Consider the following 19,288-nt stretch of genomic DNA (forward strand, 5'->3'; position numbering starts at 1 on the left):
AATGTGATCTTCAACTACTTCTAGATCTCAACTGAATGAAAGATGGTTCTTTCTAATCATCTCCGCAGACTAAATACGACAGTTTACTGTATCCTGTTTTTACTACGGTTTACAAAACCAAACCTAAAATTAACTCATGGTTCATTTCAGTTTTTTTGTGCTCACTACTACTACTACTACCACTGTTTTGGTTTTTTATATTAGGCTTTGACCCACTGAGCATGCAATCTTTTATTTTTTCTTATGCAATTAGATGGATTACCCTTTATTAACGAAATACAAAAAGTCTCTTTAAAAAGATCTCACTTAGCATCCACATATGGGCAATATAGAGATAGAGCCAGAGACACTTGTCAGTTACTATGTATAGGTTCTTTGTTGGTTATTAATGGTCTCAGATTTAATTTATGTGACACAATATTTATCATAGTTGCTTTTGCTTCATTCTTCTTCTGAAAAATATAGTTTCAGATCCTTTGATTCATCATGAGGTATTCCAATAAGCTTATGTTGCTAGCTTTATCAACAATAGCTCTCATTTTAGTTGGAGAGAGTCACAAAACAATACCTTCGAAAGAGGAGAAATAAGATATGGAGAAGCTACTCAACCATATCAATAAACCTGCAATCAAAAGCTTTCAAGTAAATGTAGCCATTTCATTTCTTAAATTTTCGATATTATTTTAAAATCATTACAAAAAAGTGTTGAATGTTGAGAACTTTATATATATGTGGTGCCGTTTTAGAAGTGCAACTATCCAACTTGCATTTCTTTTCAGAACATATCAATTTTTTCTTAATTACTTCTCTTTCCAACAGACTGGACATGGTTATATATTGGACTGCGTTGACATTCAAAAACAGCTAGCTTTTGATCATCCTATGCTCAAGAACCATTCTATTAAGGTTTTTAACCTAAGAAACACAAATACATCTCAATAAAATTCTTCTAATTTTTTGATGAATTGAAATATTATATATATGCAGTTAAATCCCACAACTATACCTAAATGGACCACATATAACATCACTTCTCATAAATCTAGTTCCTCGCCACTTCAACAAGATGACATAAGTTGTCCAGTTGGGACAGTTATTGTCAAAAGGATTACGATTGAAGATCTTATACATGCTCAACGTTTGAAATCCTTGGGATTCAACTATCCAAGACAAGTTTCTTCAAAGGAAAATAAAATTGATCTAACCGGTCATCATGTAAGAATCATTTTTTTTGTTACACATACGTAGTTGAATTCAGATCCATCTTAACTTGTGCACAATGCTTATAATTTTTTTGAGTATCTATTTATGTGTCTCTTTGGTTTTTAGTTTGCCACAATTAGTTACAAAGATTACAATTATGGAGCAAAAGGAAACATTAACATATGGAATCCATACGTCTCACCTGATCAATTTAGTCTTGCGGCTATGACTATTGCATGCAACAAACGGTTACAAAGCATCTCTGCTGGATGGATTATAAGTCCAGACCCTATTTTTAATTATTTTACAATCAAAACGTTCGACGACCAATCTCTGTTTAGGTGTATCCAGGGCTACATCAGAACCAAAGTTTCTTATTCACTTACTGGACTGTAAGTTTATCAAAATCAGCCTAGCTTCACTATTTAAATCTTTGATTCAAACAGGCGGATGGAAATAATAAGACTCGTTGCTACAATGCACTATGTCCTGGGTTTGTACATGTGAGCACCAAATATGCAATTAGAGCCCTTGCCCAACCAGTTTCCATTTATGATGGTCAACAATATCATCTAGAAATCAGCTTATATCAGGTGTATAAGATAGTTTTCTTCAAACTTATATAGAAAAGTGAAGGTTATGTTAACAATTATTGCTTTTTGATTTAACTAGGATCATGTTACAGGAGACTGGTGGTTTTTGCTACATGACGAGCCAATTGGATACTGGCCAAGATCATTGTTCAACCCTAAAGGTTTAGCTGATGGAGCGAGTGCGGTGATTTGGGGAGGAGAAGTTTATAGTTCGGTGAAAGATAAGAGCCCAAGCATGGGAAGTGGACATTTCCCACAAGAGGGTTTCAAGAAAGCAGCCTATGTGAATGGTATGAAAGTAATCACTGATGTAACAAAAGTAGTTTCGAGTCCTATAGCGTCAGCTTTAAAGACATACGCAAACAGTCCAAACTGTAATAACGTGAGGAAGATATTAGGTGTTGGTGAATATTGGTCAAGAGCTATTTTATTTGGCGGACCGGGAGGATGCACATTTAAGTTTCCTTGTCTTTTAAGAACTTTATAGATTTTGGTATAATATTTGTCCTCTGTTTATTTTTTTATAACTAGTCATATTGTAAACCTATGTTTAATCTGATAAATATATTTTTAACATTCAATTTTCTAGGAAAAAACGTTTGGTAGATATCTCATATTAAGATAAAGTTTTGTCTTCTTTTTTAAATAAACAAATTGAATATTTTTTTAGATTTTATTTTTCCTAATTGTTACTATTAATTTAAGTTTAAGTTCAACATTATTATTTTTATAGTGAAGGCGGCCCTTGTTAGGGTTAGGGTTAGGATTTTGCTTAATCTCTTTTACCACTTTATATATATATATATATATATATATATATATAAAGAGCTATACACATATTAGGTCTTGTACGATTTTTTAATAGTTCCATCGGTTTCCATCACGTCAATTGCTGTCAGAGCCACACGCTATGCTCTTCACTTGCGTAGAAGAATTTGTGCGGCTCTGATACCAATTGATGCAATTGAAACATTGAAATTGCGTGATTCCTTGTTTCTTTTAACCTTGTTGTTAACGCTTCTTTGTCTCATGTCTCGACCGTCTCAAGAAGACGACACGATTTAACTATAAAGCATGAGATTTCTTAAGGAGACCAGTTGATGGGTTTATGAGTAGTTAAGATTTATGTTTATGATCTTTGCACATTAACTCTCTCTCTTGTTTTTACCGTCTGAGATGTAAAAGAAAATATAGATCTTCTGAACTTGAAGCTTTTTGATTTCCACATCCTTTTTCTTATCTTAGATTGATAGATACAAATAAAACCAATTTTGTCAAGATCTTTGCCTTGTAATTTTCTGTAACCTTTAATTAACTACTTAAGCCCAAGATATTCATTAATTTGAAACGTATTGGCCACTTGTCTTTTCAACCAAATTGAATGAATGAGTTGAATGTATGTTTCAATTCTATTCATTCAGAAAGTCACCATTTGACTTTAATGTTTTTCCAACCAATATTTATTGGGGTTCATTGAACAAAATGAATGAGATGAAAACTTAAATCTGTTTTTTTAAACTTAAATTATATTTCTTTTATAATTAATCTTTTTGGCTTAAAAAATATAGTGTGAGTTAAAAAAATCTGTTTAATTATTTTAATTATATGAGTTTAGGAAATAGGAATTAATCATATATTCGTATTTTTAATTTTTTTTAATTCTGAAATCTAAATTATAAATTTTAATTTTATCTATATATATATATATATTTATAACTTTGGATATTATTATAGATATATTATTAATATTAAATTTTTGTATCCAGCTATTCAACTTAATGATTAGCAAGTAATTTATTTCCCTACATCTAATTCAGTTTATTCAACTCATTTTTATTTAACCCATCACTGTTCATCTTCAATTTGTTAATCACCATAACAATGGATCTCTCTAATAGCATTGTACTACTAATTCTGTTAACACTTGTTTTAGTTGCTGAAGCATCAGCTCATGAACGGAGAACAATACCATCGGAAGAAGAGAAGAAAGAAATGGAGAGGCAACTCAAAGCTATCAACAAACCTGCCCTCAAGAGTTTCAAGGTTGTCTTAATTAAACTTCCTTCTTTCATACATGCTTATCACTTTATCATGCATTATGCTGAAGAAAAATGAATACATTAACTTATAGACACACTATTTTAATTATCCTTTTTGAACAGACTGAAAAAGGTGAAATATTCGATTGTATCGACATTCAAAAGCAACTAGCATTTGATCATCCTCTGTTGAAAAACCACTCTGTTCAGGTTCTGATTCTTCTAGAATTCTCTATACATAAAAATAATTCTCTTCAGAGAATGACTTTATGAACGCATTGTCATATTATATGCAGCTAAAGCCAACAAGTGTACCTGAGTGGATCTCAAGTAACAAAACTTCACAAAAAATTGATCCCTTGCAGCTTCTGCCAAAGGGCATAAGGTGTCCACATGGAACAGTAATTGTTAAAAGGACTACACTCCAAGATCTTATACACGCGCAACGTTTGAAATCCATTGGATTCAATAGCCCTAGAGATGTCCTAACAGAGGGAAATGACATTGATTATACTGGACATCATGTAAGAATAATCATTTACCTAGCAATTCAGTATAAAAACACCATTTTAATTTCTTTTCTTTCCATTTTCTTATTAGTTTCTTTTGTTCTGTATGGATATTTAGTTTTTTTTTTTTGTTCTGTATGGATATTTAGTTTTTTTTTTTTTTTGTTCTGTATGGATATTTAGTTTGCAACACTCGAGTATGATTATAGCAGAGTTGCTGGAGTTACAGGAAACCTTAACCTCTGGGATCCACAAGTGTCACATGATCAAGTTAGTCTTGCAACCATGGCCATTGGACAAGGTCCCCTCGAACATCTCGCCAGCATTTCAGTTGGGTGGATGGTCAGTCTAGTTTCTATTTCTTTCGTTATTAGTTTTTTTTTCTTTTTCAAAACCATATGAACGCAAAATCTGAGAAAAAGGGTTTGATATACACTACAGGTGAATCCATTGTTGTACCAAGATCATATTCACTTACACACCTACTGGACTGTAAGTTTCGAGTAACCACCCCTTGAATTAAAGTTTAAGCTAATATTTTTCTAACTTCACATGGTCTTAATGATAAACTGATGTAAACAGGCAGATGGATATAATAAGACAGGCTGCTACGACATACGATGTCCTGGATTTGTGCAAGTCAGCAAGAGGATACCACTTGGTGTCCTTCTTCATCCAGTTTCAGTTTATAATGGTAAACAATATGAAATGGACTTAAGCTTGCATCAGGTAAAAACCTCAAGAGTCTCTAGTGATCTCATCTCTTTAGTCTTTTGGATATTCATCTTATAAAACCCAGGGAACAGGACCTTGTCACGGGAGATTGGTGGCTTATATTTGGAGGTGTGAACGTTGGATATTGGCCAAAATCATTGTTCATAGGCTCAGGCTTAGTTAAAGGAGCATATCTTGGATCTTGGGGAGGTCAAGTGTACAGTCCAACGACAGAAAAGAGTCCAGTTATGGGCAGTGGGCATTTTCCTAAAGAAGGTTTTGGAAAAGCAGCCTTTGTGAACAATATCCAAATCTTAGATGGTAAGGGAAAAGCTTTAATTCCACAAATCTACACTGTAGAGGCACATGAGAGCAGTCCAAATTGTTATAAATCCAAGTTTATTCATGATGATGATGAACCTTGGATAAGAGCTGTTTACTATGGAGGTCCCGGAGGATGCATAGGGAAATAATCTATGAATTGATGATGCTATTATGAGAAATTCTATAAATTTGAAATATATATCCAAATTAATTATGCTTTTATCAATAATCAAGTATCAGAATTTCAGAACTTCGTTTAGTTAATGTTTTTAACATAGGAAGTTGATGTGGTTGAATTAATTAGCATTAGCAAGTTTTGGAAAGCCTTTCACCGAGGTCGCACAACATCTAACACTTTCCCTCATAATTCAGAGAATTTATGGGTGGCAGTTATCATTCATACATATAGCATAAAAAGAAGACCAATTGGCTTTTGGCTCATGTTTCTTCCCTTCGAAGATGTTTTCTCCTTAGAGATTCATCATTCTTGGCTCATATATGTATCCATTACTTGTTAGAATGAACCCTATTGGGTTGAGGATTATGAAACCATGGGAAGATACATGAGCTTATTCCTCCTCAAAGCCAATTGGTTAACCAATGCTAGAAGTCATCCTTATTATATACTAGCTTAGATCTTCAAGTTTTCTCGATGTGGGATTCGTTAAAGTTAATAAATCAATTTCTCTGCCGACTTTGTATTATCATGATATGGTTTACCTTAAACCTCATGTAATTGACTTGATCCTCTGTAGGCTTCTTTAATGTTAAGTGGGCTTTGGGCCAAAATAACCCAGTCTGGTAAGAGAAGCTCTCGTCGAGAACCTTAACTTTGTGTCCTTTGTACGGAAACTTGAAGGATTTTTTTGCTTTGTTCCGATACATGGGTATGAGGCTATACAAAGGAACTGTTCATGCTAATTCGATCAGTGAGGTGCATTTTTTCTCTATGCCAAATCTCAAATTCCTTCTTTTGATAATAATTTAGATTCATTGGACATTGGGTTGTCAACTTGTCATAGATGATTTTGTGCTTCCGTTTCTTGATGAATCCTTAAAGAAACGGTATTTCAAAAAAAAAAAAAGAATATTGTAACTTAAAAAAAAGGTATTTATTGAAAACTGTTGATTATTTTCTTAAATTCATTATTTATGGTGTTCGTTTGTAACTCATAGAGCCTGCAAAGAAATGCCGACACACTAGCTAAATCAGTAGTTAGTCACCAACCATATGCTTTGTATAATATATGTCCAACTTTTCTTTACTATGCTGTAAATACAGATCTCAACTTCGGTTCTTAATAAAGTCATTGGAAGGAAAAAAAAAAAAAGAGCCTGCAAAGAAGTAAATGTTATGGTGCAATATAAAACTTAACACTTACAATCCCTCCAATTGATTCAGCTTCACGACTACTTCAATTAGTTTCGTAGAGTACTCTTTTGAGTATTGGAATTCGATTTTAATAGCTTTTACATAAAAGATACTGTAAAAAAACATATAATGGTATAAGACTTTATCTAATCCTTTCTTTGGGACACTTTATTTACGCTAAAGTTTGCTAAAGACTCTTATTAGAAATTTAGAATCCACTCATTAATGGTATATAGATTTTTGTTGATAATCAATTGATGGTCTCAGAGAGAAATGTGACACCACCATATATACTTGATGTAATTCACTGAACTTTTGACAACAATAATTAAGAGAGCCTTTGGTTCTTTATAATAATATCAGGCTGCCATGATTTCTTTCAGTAAGCGTCTTCGGCTGACTTTTTCAGTGGTATATATCTCTCATTCTAGTTGCAGAAAGTCATAGGCCAATAACATTAGAACACGATGAAAACGAGTTGGAGAAGTTACCCAACAATATCAATAAACCTGCAATCAAGAGTTTTCAAGTAAGTTAAAGACTTTTGAGAAATCAGAATCACATTCTTTTTATATCACATCAAATTAATTGCTTTTTGTAATTCTGTAGACTAAATCTGGTGACATATTGGATTGCATTGACATTCACAAGCAGCTGGCATTTGATTATCCTCGGCTCAAAAACCATTCCATTCAGGTTTACGTTTAGATTAGAAGTTCACTATTTCCAGTAAATAATTCTTAAAAGAGGAGCTTAATTATTTTGAGTATGGATGAAAATATGATGCAGTTCAGGCCTACGACGATACCTAAACGGACTACAAATAATAAAAGTAAATTTCAGAAACATAATTACCTACGACAAGATGGCATAAGTTGTCCACCTGGGACGGTGATTGTTGTTAAGAGGACCACACTGGAAGATCTTATACAAGCTCGGCGTTTAAAAACCATGGGGTTCAAATATTCAAGATATGATGCAAAGGGCAAGAACATTGATCTGACTGGTTTTCATGTACTAATATCCATGATTAATACATCCTAGAGAAATTTATCATTTAATATGATCATTATTCACTTCTTTCTTCTTATACAATATAATAGAATTGGACCCGTGCTAGAGCAGGGATTACAATTTCTTATGTTTATTTTGTAATTTTTATTTAAATCACTATATATGTGATTGTTTTATTTGTTTTAAAAGTCTTTTTCTTTTAGGATGAAACACTATGCCATGAAATCATGTTCTAAATATGACTTATGAAATAATATCTATTTTGTAAGATCTATAGTCTAGTAGATTTAGATTTTTTCCCGCGGTACACTGCGGGTTAAGTTATTTGTTTAAAAAAAAAAATTTGTTTGTTAATTTAATTTGATTTGTTTAGTTTTTAAAATTAGATATTGTATTTTGATTGTTAATTCTATGACTTAACCCACAATATACCACATATTAATTTTAGGACCAAATATGTAACATATATTTGTCAAAATCATCTTGACCGAGAAAGCCTCTATCAAATAACCTTATTCCAAACTTTAATTTTATCTGAGAAATCATATCTTCTAAAATTTCAACCCATGCTCTAGCAAGAAATCATATTTCTTGAAGTTTTTTTATTCTATAGTGACATATTATTGACCCGTGCTATAACAAATCAAATTAGAGTGTTTCTAATTTTAAATTTTTGATCTATCATATATTATGATATTCTTAAAAATATCAAATTAAACTATTTTTAAATACTTCAAATTAAATTATTTAAAAAGTTTATTATAGTATATAGAATTATACAATTCAACAAAAGAAATATATGAAATTGAATTTAAATATTCAAATTTTTACTCGTTATCAGCAAAATTTTAGTTGAATAGATATTTTTTAAGAGAATAATATTAATAAAGATTGAATATTTTATAGATTGAACAATTTATATTGGTTTTAATAGTATGACTTTGAAGTATGACTTTATATTATGATTTCAATGCCTGATAAATCAATGTTCATGCCCATTCGTATTTTGAATCATTTTGGTCATTTTTTTTATAATATGACTTTGAATCTTTGCATAGTTTTCTTAGGGAATGTGGTTGAGACATTTTATATATTTTTTATTCATCAATTGAGCAATACATGTTCGTTTAAAAAAGTTTAAATTACATCATATGTAGAAAAAATCATAAATTTTATTAACTAAATATATTATATAATAATTTAAAATAATTTAAATATAAAATCAAATAAAAGTGAAAGAAGAATCACATATGTTTGTTTTAATTAGGTTGAAAGATTTTCTTATATTTTAAATGTTACCTATAATTGATTTTATATGTTATCATAATTAACTAAATGCATATTATCCCTAATTACCAAAAATCAAACTAACCTGTATATTATGATACACTTAAATCATGAATGTCATAAGTTTATAACCAAAAAATCATATATATATATATATATATATATATATTATATAGTCTACAAAAAAAATCATGTACTTCCAAAATATTAATATCTGGGAACCTAAAGTTTCACCTAATCAGTTTAGCCTTGCAAGTATCCTTATCGCTACAGGGTCAAAAGAACAATTTCAAGGCATTAGAGCTGGATGGATAGTAAGTCATGATCTTGTTTTTTATATATCTATGGTGAAAATATACCAAAACCCCACGTTCCAAAATGTTCCTCAGGTGTACCAATGGCTTAACCGGAATCACAGCCGTTTATACACTTATTGGACTGTATGTTCTTAATTAAAACCTCTTTACAATAATATATTGTTATATATATTTTTTGTATTATGCATATTGCCACCATTTATATATGTCCCCTTGATTCAAAAAAGCAGGCAGATGGATTTGGGAAAACAGGTTGCTACAATACATTATGTCCTGGCTTTATACAAGTGAATACCGATATCCCACTTGGCTACCATTTTCAACCAATTTCTACTTACGGTGGCAAACAGTATGAACTAGGCATCAAAATATATAAGGTAGCATCACCTTCCACAAATTTGCTTATCTGAGAAATTTCATGAAATCAGTTAGCCAATTGAATGAATGAATGAATGAATGAATGTGAATAGTGCTTGTCTAGGCCATTGAATGAATAAGTAACCGTGTCTGTTTAAGTAGGATCACGTTACAGGAAATTGGTGGTTGGTAGTGTTCGATGATTATGTTGGATACTGGCCAAACTCATTATTCACAGACTCAGGTTTAGGCCATGGAGGAAATTTGGTGTCATGGGGAGGAGAAGTATATAGTCCAGTGAAAGAGAAGAGCCCAAGTATGGGAAGTGGACATTTTCCTGAATATAGAAGTTACACCAAAGTAGCCTATATGAATGGTTTTTTATGATTTTGGATTGGAAGGTATGACTCCACCGCTTGATAGTCTAAAGACATTCTCAAGCACCCCGAAATGTTACAAAGTAAAAAAAGACCAACCACTGTTTGGCCAAGTTTGGACTGATGCTATCTTTTATGGAGGACCAGGAGGATGCACATTCTAGTTAACATGTTTTTAGGATCTCTTTGCATTAATTTAAAGGATCAGTTACATATTTTCAAAAGTTTACTTTTGTGTATTAAAATTTTCTATTGTTTAAGACCTGAATCTTCTTAAACGTGTTAAGACCTGTTTACTATGGAGCTCCTCCAGGATGCCTTGGGACATAATCTATGATCTGAAGATAACCCTTATATATGCTTAATTAGTAATTTAGTATGAATAATCAAGTTTTCATCAATCTTCACAACTTTTTGCAATATTAATGGTTATGACTTCTGAGGCTGCAAATAATGAAACTATAGTCTAATTGTAAAATGTCACAATCAAATCATCATGATTTACAATCCTTTTCTAATTATACCGGCATAATGATAACCAAAATATGTGGGTTCTACTGTTACTGCTTTTGTCTAAAATAAATCTAAAAGCTTCTTGTAATCATGTCTTAAATATAGATACCCTATGCCTAACATAGCTTACCCCTACTCTTTACCCCTAGACCCTTAAGACAAGTAAATATATAATATAATGTCTGAACTTCAATCCTCTCTGCAACTTCCTGTATTAGACTTAACACAACCGATTGAGTCCTCTGTTCTGTCTTCTCTCTCTAAGGCTTGTAAAGAGTGGGGATTCTTCTATGTCACTAATCATGGAATCTCTAGAGAAATGTTCAGCAAAACATGTTCCTTGTCCAGAGATGTTTTCAAAGTTCCTCTTGAATCAAAGCTCAAGCTTGGTCCCTTTCCATATACTCCTCGGCACATCGCCTCTCCTTATTTCGAAAGCCTTGTTGTCTCTGGACCTGATTTCTCCAGTTCTGCCAAAGCTTCTGAAGATGTTTTGTTCCAAGATCATCATACACCAGAATTAAGGTTGTCATTACAACTAAAAAAGTTTTTATTCTTTTTCATATTCTGTGTTTCACATCTCTTTATTTGCTTGACAGTGTTACCTCTCCTCTGTTTTTGTTCAGAGAAACACTGCATGAGTACGGAGCTAAAATGGAGGAATTGTCTAAAACACTCATGAAGATTCTCTTGATGATGACCTTAGGAGACGAAACAGGGAAGAGATTCTACCAAACTGAGTTTAGCAACTGCCATGGATACTTACGTCTGGTGAACTACACACCTCCACATGATGTGGAGAAGCGAGAAGAGCTTGTTGAAGGTCTCGGTATGCACACGGACATGAGCTGCATAACAATAGTATATCAAGATTCCGTTGGTGGACTTCAGATGAGGTCTAAGGAAGGGAAATGGATCGATATAAATCCGTGCGAGGATCTTCTTGTTGTTAACATCGGAGATCTTATGCAAGCATGGAGTAATGGACGGCTGGTATCGTCTGAACATCGAGTTGTATTGAGAAAGTTGGTGAACAGAGTCTCTTTGGCGTTTTTCCTCTGTTTTGAGGATGAGAAAGTGATACTTGCGCCTCAAGAAATCGTGGGTGAGGGAAACTGTAGGAGCTACAAGTCGTTTAAGTGTTCGGAGTATCTGAAGTTCAGACAGAGTAATGAAGTAGGGAAGTTTGAGAAGATTGGTTACACTGTCAAAGACTTTTCTGGACTTAAGCTGGCTCAACCAGATGATCCTTAGAGACCACACCGGTGTTTCCGTTGAGAGATCACTTAACCGGTTCCTGAAGGAGAAAGGTAAAAGAGCATACGGTTATTGTGAGTGTCATGCAATATATCATATAATAACTAGTGGAATCCAAAGCTACTTTTGGATTTACATCTGTGTATAAAAATGTTCCGAGTCTTTCTCTTACCATCTAAAGTAATGCTTCAGAGGTTTTTCTACATGTTTAATTCAAAGTGGGAGTACTTGTCAAAGCTAAAATCATATTCAGTTTAAATGTGAACAAAGAAGCATAAGAGTGACCCACAATGATTGTGTCCTGAAAAGGACTTGAGCAGAGCACTCAACACAACTTTTTTACCCAAGATTTTATAGTTTGTCTAGACCAATTTGTTTTGACTTGCTTCTAGAAGAAACACACAGCTAAGTTAAATTTGCTTCCTCTTCATGATAATCAGTATTACTATATAGCAGCAGCAATTGGAGCAAAACCAACTGAAAACGAGTTTTACAGATGTTTAAATATTCGGAAAATCATGACTAAATTATTCTTCACTGAGGCCTAATGAGCAAAAATGACCAAATCCTTTTTTTCTATGGACGTCAAGGCCAATATTATTATCCCAACAGAGCTTTTACCCTCAACCTTTATTCAATCTCTTCTTCTCTCTGCCATTTCTTTTCAGCAATTGCATAACACTTAGCTCTCCTTTCAGCTTCTTCCTTTCTACGTTTCTCAGTTTCTGCAGACACGTAAGATTTAAAGAGTCAAACAAAATATCTAGCAGGCATGGAGCATGCACATCAGATGGTGTTGCATAAAGAGGAGCTTACCTTCACGCTGACGAGCTTCCTCTTTTTCTTGACGCTTTTTTATCCTTTCCTCTTCAGATTTCAAATGATGTATCTGCTTTTTCTTATTATCCGTTTCTTGTTTCCTGGCTCGAATCATTTGGACAATACCCTCGTCTTGCTCTTTTCTTAGCCTCTCAAACTCATCTTGTCGAAGACTAATCACTCTCTCTTGGAATATTTCCTGGAAACAAAATTTAATTTTGAGTTACTTGACAAGAAAAAAATCGCAAGAAGTGATTACTACATATGAAGATACACTATACACAACTTAACAAAGCCAACTGACCTTATTTTGAAACATTCTCGCTAACCTTTTCTTCTCCATCGGGTCACTCTCTTGACGTTCCTTCCTGAGCTCGACCTCACGCTAAACAAAATAGAAGACACTATAAGGACCTTTCTTACGCCTAAACTCAGAAGTCAGAACCAATATGTAAAGATTCAAAACTACTGCAAGAATAAATTTCCTTACCTCTTCTACCAATCGTTGCTGATAAGCAGCTTCAATCAACGGGGCAGCTTCTTCTCTCTTTGCCCGTTCCAGATAATCCATAGTTTTGGCAAGTCTTTGGAGCTTCTTCTCCATTTCTTGATATTTCTTGCGCTTCTCATTCATGGCCTTATCTATCACGCTTTGCTTTGTTACCTTCTCCTACATTTAGTTAAAGAAAGTCAATATAGAAACATGCAAAGACAGGTGTACTAATAAACCATTGTTTCAAACAAAATTTACTCCATCGTAATGTGTCTTTTTTTTTTTTTTTCCTTTTATGTGACGTTTTACAGTGTCCTCAAGCATTACCTGAGCTTCCTCAAGCATTACCTGAGCTTCCTCAAGCTCCCTCTCCTCTATCTCCCTAAGAATTCTCTGTCTCCTCTTCTCCTGAAGATCTAACGCAAGTCTCTGCTGTTCTGCCTCCTCGGTTAGCTTCAGAAGCTTAAGCTTCCTCTCCTCCTCTTCACGTTCCTTCAAAACCAAAACACAGAACAGAGAATTTGTCCTCAAGTGACACAACGATAAAGAAAGACAGAAGAAGTATGAATGATGCTTCAGTTCATGTAGGAAAAATACCATCTCTAGTTGCTGATGCTCTTGTTCTTCCTTACTCTTCTCAATGATTGATTTCCGGGCAAGCAGTCTTTTGTGCTCCTTTTCAACAGTCTCTTCTAGATTTGTACTATGTCACCAAGCTGTGATGATTTACTTGGAGCAGGAAATAACATGGCTCTTACTTTGTTCATAGTCTCAGCAAAATTAGCCAGAGGATCTTTTAGCCCATCAGACTTAATACTCTGATACATAGTTGGATGAAACAAAATAACATCAACCAAAAGTATCAAAAAGTTATAGTTTATGAGAGACTGATATAAGCAGAGAGGCTCACCAGATTTCCAAAAATTACAACACCCTTTATGTGATCAACTTTCATGTCAACAAAACTGTTTCTTACAGCATCAGCTGCTATCATCTCAACGGCTGACAAGTCGAAGAAAGGGACCAACTGAGCTAGATTCTTAATTGTTATTGCCTGATACATCTTAGAAACCTGAAAAATTGCAATATAGAATTGTAAGTACGTACATATAGAAATACATACACCAGGTCAAAAACAAGAGTGCACTTAATTACCCGTTGAAGCAGCTTCAGAGTAGCAATCTTCTCCAAAGAGGGAAGATATTGGGAGAGCTGTACTTCTGGTAAAGAAGGAGCTGAAGACAATTCACCACCGAGTTTGGAAATTCTATCCAACAAAAGTTTAATCTTGGGACCAAGACCAAGTGGGTGAGATTCGTGCTCCAAGAGATGGTAAAGCTCTTTGACCTCCTGAGTTGCATAGCTCAAACCACCTCTTGAAACCTAATGGAGGATAAATCAAACTCAACATTACCACAAGAAAATAAATCGTAACAGAATAAACAATTCAAACTATGAAGTACAGCTGCTAGAGACTCACCAGCTCTGACAGAAGTGATGCCCGGGAAAGCTGCACATTGAATGGATGGAATTAGAAAAAGCAAACCAGAAACAAAGGATGGAATTAGAAAAATAATCTAACTATGTTACCATATCTCTGCCCTCGAATTTAGGTTCAAGATTGAACCCTATGAGGTTACTCATCCTCAAATTGTGTTCTTTCTCATATTCAAGCTCCAAAAGGGATGCACCGTGAGACCGACCATATAGTGGAACAGATAATACCGCCAAGACAACAGATGATGCTATTAGCTGCAAATCCTTCTGGCTTAAGTTCTTATTGAAAATCTTCTGCAAGCTAAACAACTTAAACCAAGCAGAAGCATGGTAAAGATGGTTTGAAGAACTCCAGAAGATCTCAGTCAATTTGGAATAGTAAACCACCAATAAAGATGAATTAGGCGTTTCCTTGACCACGCACATTAATCCACATATATCTTCGGCAGTACGAAAAGCTTCCTGCAAGTAAAATCATACAGAAAACATAAGAAATTATTCTAGATCATTGCTACCAAAACAGATAGAGAGCATAAGACGATTAGAGAAAGACAGAGTTGGAATATCACACAGAGACACAAACATACCTTCCAAAGTCCAAGCTCAGTAGAAACTTTCAACTGCTCCAATCTTGTTTCCAGATAACGTTGCAAGCTCTCGGGCGCCAACAAATCAGGTCGGTCTCTTGCTCTATGAAACTCTCTTGTTCTGTTATACTGCTTACAAAACTGGGAGGGTTTATTATGTGCTTGCGTCTACAAGATAAGAACAGACATCGAATGAAGTGACCAAACTAAAAAAAAACCAAAGAATAAGCTAACAAGTAGTGTCTTCGCAGGAGAACTAACCGCGTTCTCTGTTTTGGTGAAAGCCGCCATGATTCAGACTATAACCTGAGACAAGGATGACTTTCTATGAATATCAAATCATCAAATTTTTTTAAAAAGACTGAAACTTGGACAAACCCACCAGCTTAAACCAATGGAAACATATTCAGAATCTAAAAAAAGAAACGTATTATGATTTACAAATCAAACACATGAGTTCTCGCACAAACCCATGATTCAATTCATACATCAAAAACTTTTGAGCGAGTGTAGAAGACATACCCAGCCGAAAGAAAAGTAGATGATTCGACGCAAATACTAACGAGATTAATCCGAAGAAACAAATGATTCAATCAGTCTTGCACGAAACCTAACTTTTATAGGGTTTTGTTTTTGGCAGTTCTATTANTAAACCACCAATAAAGATGAATTAGGCGTTTCCTTGACCACGCACATTAATCCACATATATCTTCGGCAGTACGAAAAGCTTCCTGCAAGTAAAATCATACAGAAAACATAAGAAATTATTCTAGATCATTGCTACCAAAACAGATAGAGAGCATAAGACGATTAGAGAAAGACAGAGTTGGAATATCACACAGAGACACAAACATACCTTCCAAAGTCCAAGCTCAGTAGAAACTTTCAACTGCTCCAATCTTGTTTCCAGATAACGTTGCAAGCTCTCGGGCGCCAACAAATCAGGTCGGTCTCTTGCTCTATGAAACTCTCTTGTTCTGTTATACTGCTTACAAAACTGGGAGGGTTTATTATGTGCTTGCGTCTACAAGATAAGAACAGACATCGAATGAAGTGACCAAACTAAAAAAAAACCAAAGAATAAGCTAACAAGTAGTGTCTTCGCAGGAGAACTAACCGCGTTCTCTGTTTTGGTGAAAGCCGCCATGATTCAGACTATAACCTGAGACAAGGATGACTTTCTATGAATATCAAATCATCAAATTTTTTTAAAAAGACTGAAACTTGGACAAACCCACCAGCTTAAACCAATGGAAACATATTCAGAATCTAAAAAAAGAAACGTATTATGATTTACAAATCAAACACATGAGTTCTCGCACAAACCCATGATTCAATTCATACATCAAAAACTTTTGAGCGAGTGTAGAAGACATACCCAGCCGAAAGAAAAGTAGATGATTCGACGCAAATACTAACGAGATTAATCCGAAGAAACAAATGATTCAATCAGTCTTGCACGAAACCTAACTTTTATAGGGTTTTGTTTTTGGCAGTTCTATTATTATATACATAAAATAATAAATTACAAATAATGCCTTTTTAAAAAAAAAAACTATAAACCCTTGAAAATATGTAAAATTGGAAACATATATGTTGAGAGTTTTAATGCAACTAGCCAACTTGTAAAAGTAAAACAGTTGATTTAAGAGATCATAGGTTGGGAATATTCCAATTCAAAGTAAAAAACAGAATTCTCCTTTGGTATATAACAAAATCAAACCAATCCAATCATAACCAAAATACATAGCTAAAATAAAAAACACCCATGAACAGTCAGATCAAATACCAACTTGATCACTTGAAGGTAGGAGCTACTAAATTGTTAATTGATAAAACACACCGTTAAAGAGATTCAAGTAGTTTACGATGAAGATGGTGTATGAAGCATTTTACCATGATGAAGCTTTGCATTTCTAGAACTGTTTAGAAGATCCTTGAAGAACAGAGAGTTGTTTATCGTCTTAATGTATATGCCATCCTTGATTGGGAAAATCAAAATCTTTATGTACGAGAAGTAAATGATACAAGTCTGTAAAAGAAAAAGCTAAAATGACTCAACTCTTTGAAAGAAACTGATGACTTCTTATGGAGGCCGGAGAAGCTTGTTCACAGCTGTGTCAAGAACATCCACATTTCTCCGCAGGTGCTTTCTGCAGATTGATATATCAAGGATTCCACGACAAATTATGACGAAACCAATATTAAGAAAGCTTTGAACTGACATGGTATGTCTGTGTATTTAACATTCAGGCACAAACATGATTGACACGCAAATAAAAATGTTAAGGATACAACCGAGCCGCCAAATTCTCAACGCCTTTAATTTCCTCCTTTAATCTGCATGTCGAGCAAATAAAGAAATCATATCGGGACCAAAAAATAGAAGAACTCGTTCACAAACGGTTGTGAATGCATTTTGAAAGTTCGAGGTCAAGGGTCAGGAATCACAATCAAACTTCAGATGAAACAAAGGGCAAAATATCTATATCCTCGAGTAAATAGCCAACGTATTTGGGTGACAGATTCGGTGTGCTCTGTGATCAGATTGGACTAATATCAAGATCGTTATGAAAGTACCTGAGGCAAGAGTTGATGTAACGGTTCCCTTTGGTAGCTACATCTAAAGCTGAAAAGTCAAAATTGATTGTTCAGCAAAATTGAAACCANTGTCTGTGTATTTAACATTCAGGCACAAACATGATTGACACGCAAATAAAAATGTTAAGGATACAACCGAGCCGCCAAATTCTCAACGCCTTTAATTTCCTCCTTTAATCTGCATGTCGAGCAAATAAAGAAATCATATCGGGACCAAAAAATAGAAGAACTCGTTCACAAACGGTTGTGAATGCATTTTGAAAGTTCGAGGTCAAGGGTCAGGAATCACAATCAAACTTCAGATGAAACAAAGGGCAAAATATCTATATCCTCGAGTAAATAGCCAACGTATTTGGGTGACAGATTCGGTGTGCTCTGTGATCAGATTGGACTAATATCAAGATCGTTATGAAAGTACCTGAGGCAAGAGTTGATGTAACGGTTCCCTTTGGTAGCTACATCTAAAGCTGAAAAGTCAAAATTGATTGTTCAGCAAAATTGAAACCATCCTCTTAGTCCCCAATAAAGATTAGAATAACCAATTAGGCTCAAAACCAAGTAGTGTCCTTACCACTTTCCTGAAGCCTTCCTGCTGCATCTCCAAAGCAACTCATGTGATCAACGGAGCTTCCAGTAGCCTATACCAACAGTCAAAAGACCATTGAACAAAACTTAGCACCATGGTTTCAATCGTCCACTAACATCACAAGAATCACATCCCATAGCTCAAAAACATAAACTTTGAAATTGGTTTTTCAATCTATTGATAAAATCTCCTAATTTGAACCAAACAAGCCCTAAAAGTTTCTTAATTTATAAGAAATTCACAAAAATTCGATTCAAAACCCTCGACTTTAAATTCGCCCAAAATATCATAGTTTCCTCGGCAACGGTGTGATAACTAATCAATTCATAGAAGCGTACTCTACTCTAACCTCAGAGAGTGTTGGTCGGAGAGAAACAAAGAGAGACGCAAAGCTCTCCGCGATTGCCTGAGAATCTTTCTCCACCGTAGCAAGGGTTCTCAAAATATCCCCTTGTTTCAACGACGACGACTCCGATCTTTCACCGTGGTCTTGGTCCGGACCAGCTCCCGCCGCCGAATCGTCCTCCACCGCCTCAACCACATCAATTTTAGCTCCGGCGTCCATTTTCCGGTGAGTACTCGATGCTGCCTCTCGGTAACGACAGTAAAGATTGGTATCTGTTCTCCAAGTTTTAAGAAATTAAGAAGTCACCCCATTACTATTTTATCTTTTCATTTAAAACCTCAAAGTTTAAAAAGTTTCAGTATGATACCATTTCATAAGCATGACTGCTTCATGAGCTTCAAAAGGATTTGCTAGGTGTATAACCACATTCAAGCTAATTTTGTGAGTTGGGGATGATATAAAAAGTATTTGAATGAACCCGT

General features: G+C 34.4%; 3 protein-coding genes and 3 pseudogenes across 5 annotated transcripts; 4 read left to right on the forward strand and 2 right to left on the reverse strand.

The window, feature by feature from the left end:
- Window positions 436-2,283, forward strand: LOC104727799 (annotated as a pseudogene).
- Window positions 3,678-5,531, forward strand: LOC104727800. The gene is made up of 7 exons (XM_010446871.1): window positions 3,678-3,839; window positions 3,959-4,045; window positions 4,132-4,359; window positions 4,528-4,686; window positions 4,786-4,836; window positions 4,927-5,073; window positions 5,151-5,531. The coding sequence occupies exons 1-7, from the start codon at window positions 3,678-3,680 to the stop codon at window positions 5,529-5,531; spliced, it is 1,215 nt and encodes a 404-aa protein (XP_010445173.1).
- Window positions 7,124-10,270, forward strand: LOC104727801 (annotated as a pseudogene).
- Window positions 10,718-12,119, forward strand: LOC104722678 (probable 2-oxoglutarate-dependent dioxygenase AOP1). Its single transcript, XM_010440883.2, has 2 exons — window positions 10,718-11,144; window positions 11,246-12,119. The coding sequence occupies exons 1-2, from the start codon at window positions 10,798-10,800 to the stop codon at window positions 11,871-11,873; spliced, it is 975 nt and encodes a 324-aa protein (XP_010439185.1). The 5' UTR covers window positions 10,718-10,797; the 3' UTR covers window positions 11,874-12,119.
- LOC104722680 lies at window positions 12,307-15,639 on the reverse strand (annotated as a pseudogene).
- LOC104722679 lies at window positions 15,924-19,250 on the reverse strand. 3 transcript variants are annotated; one of them, XR_002033810.1, is made up of 10 exons: window positions 19,174-19,250; window positions 18,810-19,078; window positions 18,446-18,512; window positions 18,293-18,341; window positions 18,008-18,052; window positions 17,336-17,426; window positions 17,170-17,254; window positions 16,391-16,435; window positions 16,130-16,297; window positions 15,924-16,004 (listed from the first exon to the last, which is right to left on the reverse strand). XR_002033810.1 is itself a non-coding variant. In XM_010440884.2 (6 exons), the coding sequence occupies exons 2-6, from the start codon at window positions 19,023-19,025 to the stop codon at window positions 17,360-17,362; spliced, it is 444 nt and encodes a 147-aa protein (XP_010439186.1). In that variant the 5' UTR covers window positions 19,026-19,078; window positions 19,174-19,250; the 3' UTR covers window positions 16,905-17,359. The 3 variants fall into 3 exon arrangements, 1 of the variants encoding a protein (XP_010439186.1); XR_002033809.1 differs by having other exon boundaries at window positions 17,170-17,426; XM_010440884.2 differs by lacking the exons at window positions 15,924-16,004; window positions 16,130-16,297; window positions 16,391-16,435 and having other exon boundaries at window positions 16,905-17,426.

Source organism: Camelina sativa, chromosome 11 (genome assembly GCF_000633955.1).
Source record: "Camelina sativa cultivar DH55 chromosome 11, Cs, whole genome shotgun sequence".
Lineage (NCBI taxonomy): Eukaryota > Viridiplantae > Streptophyta > Magnoliopsida > Brassicales > Brassicaceae > Camelina > Camelina sativa.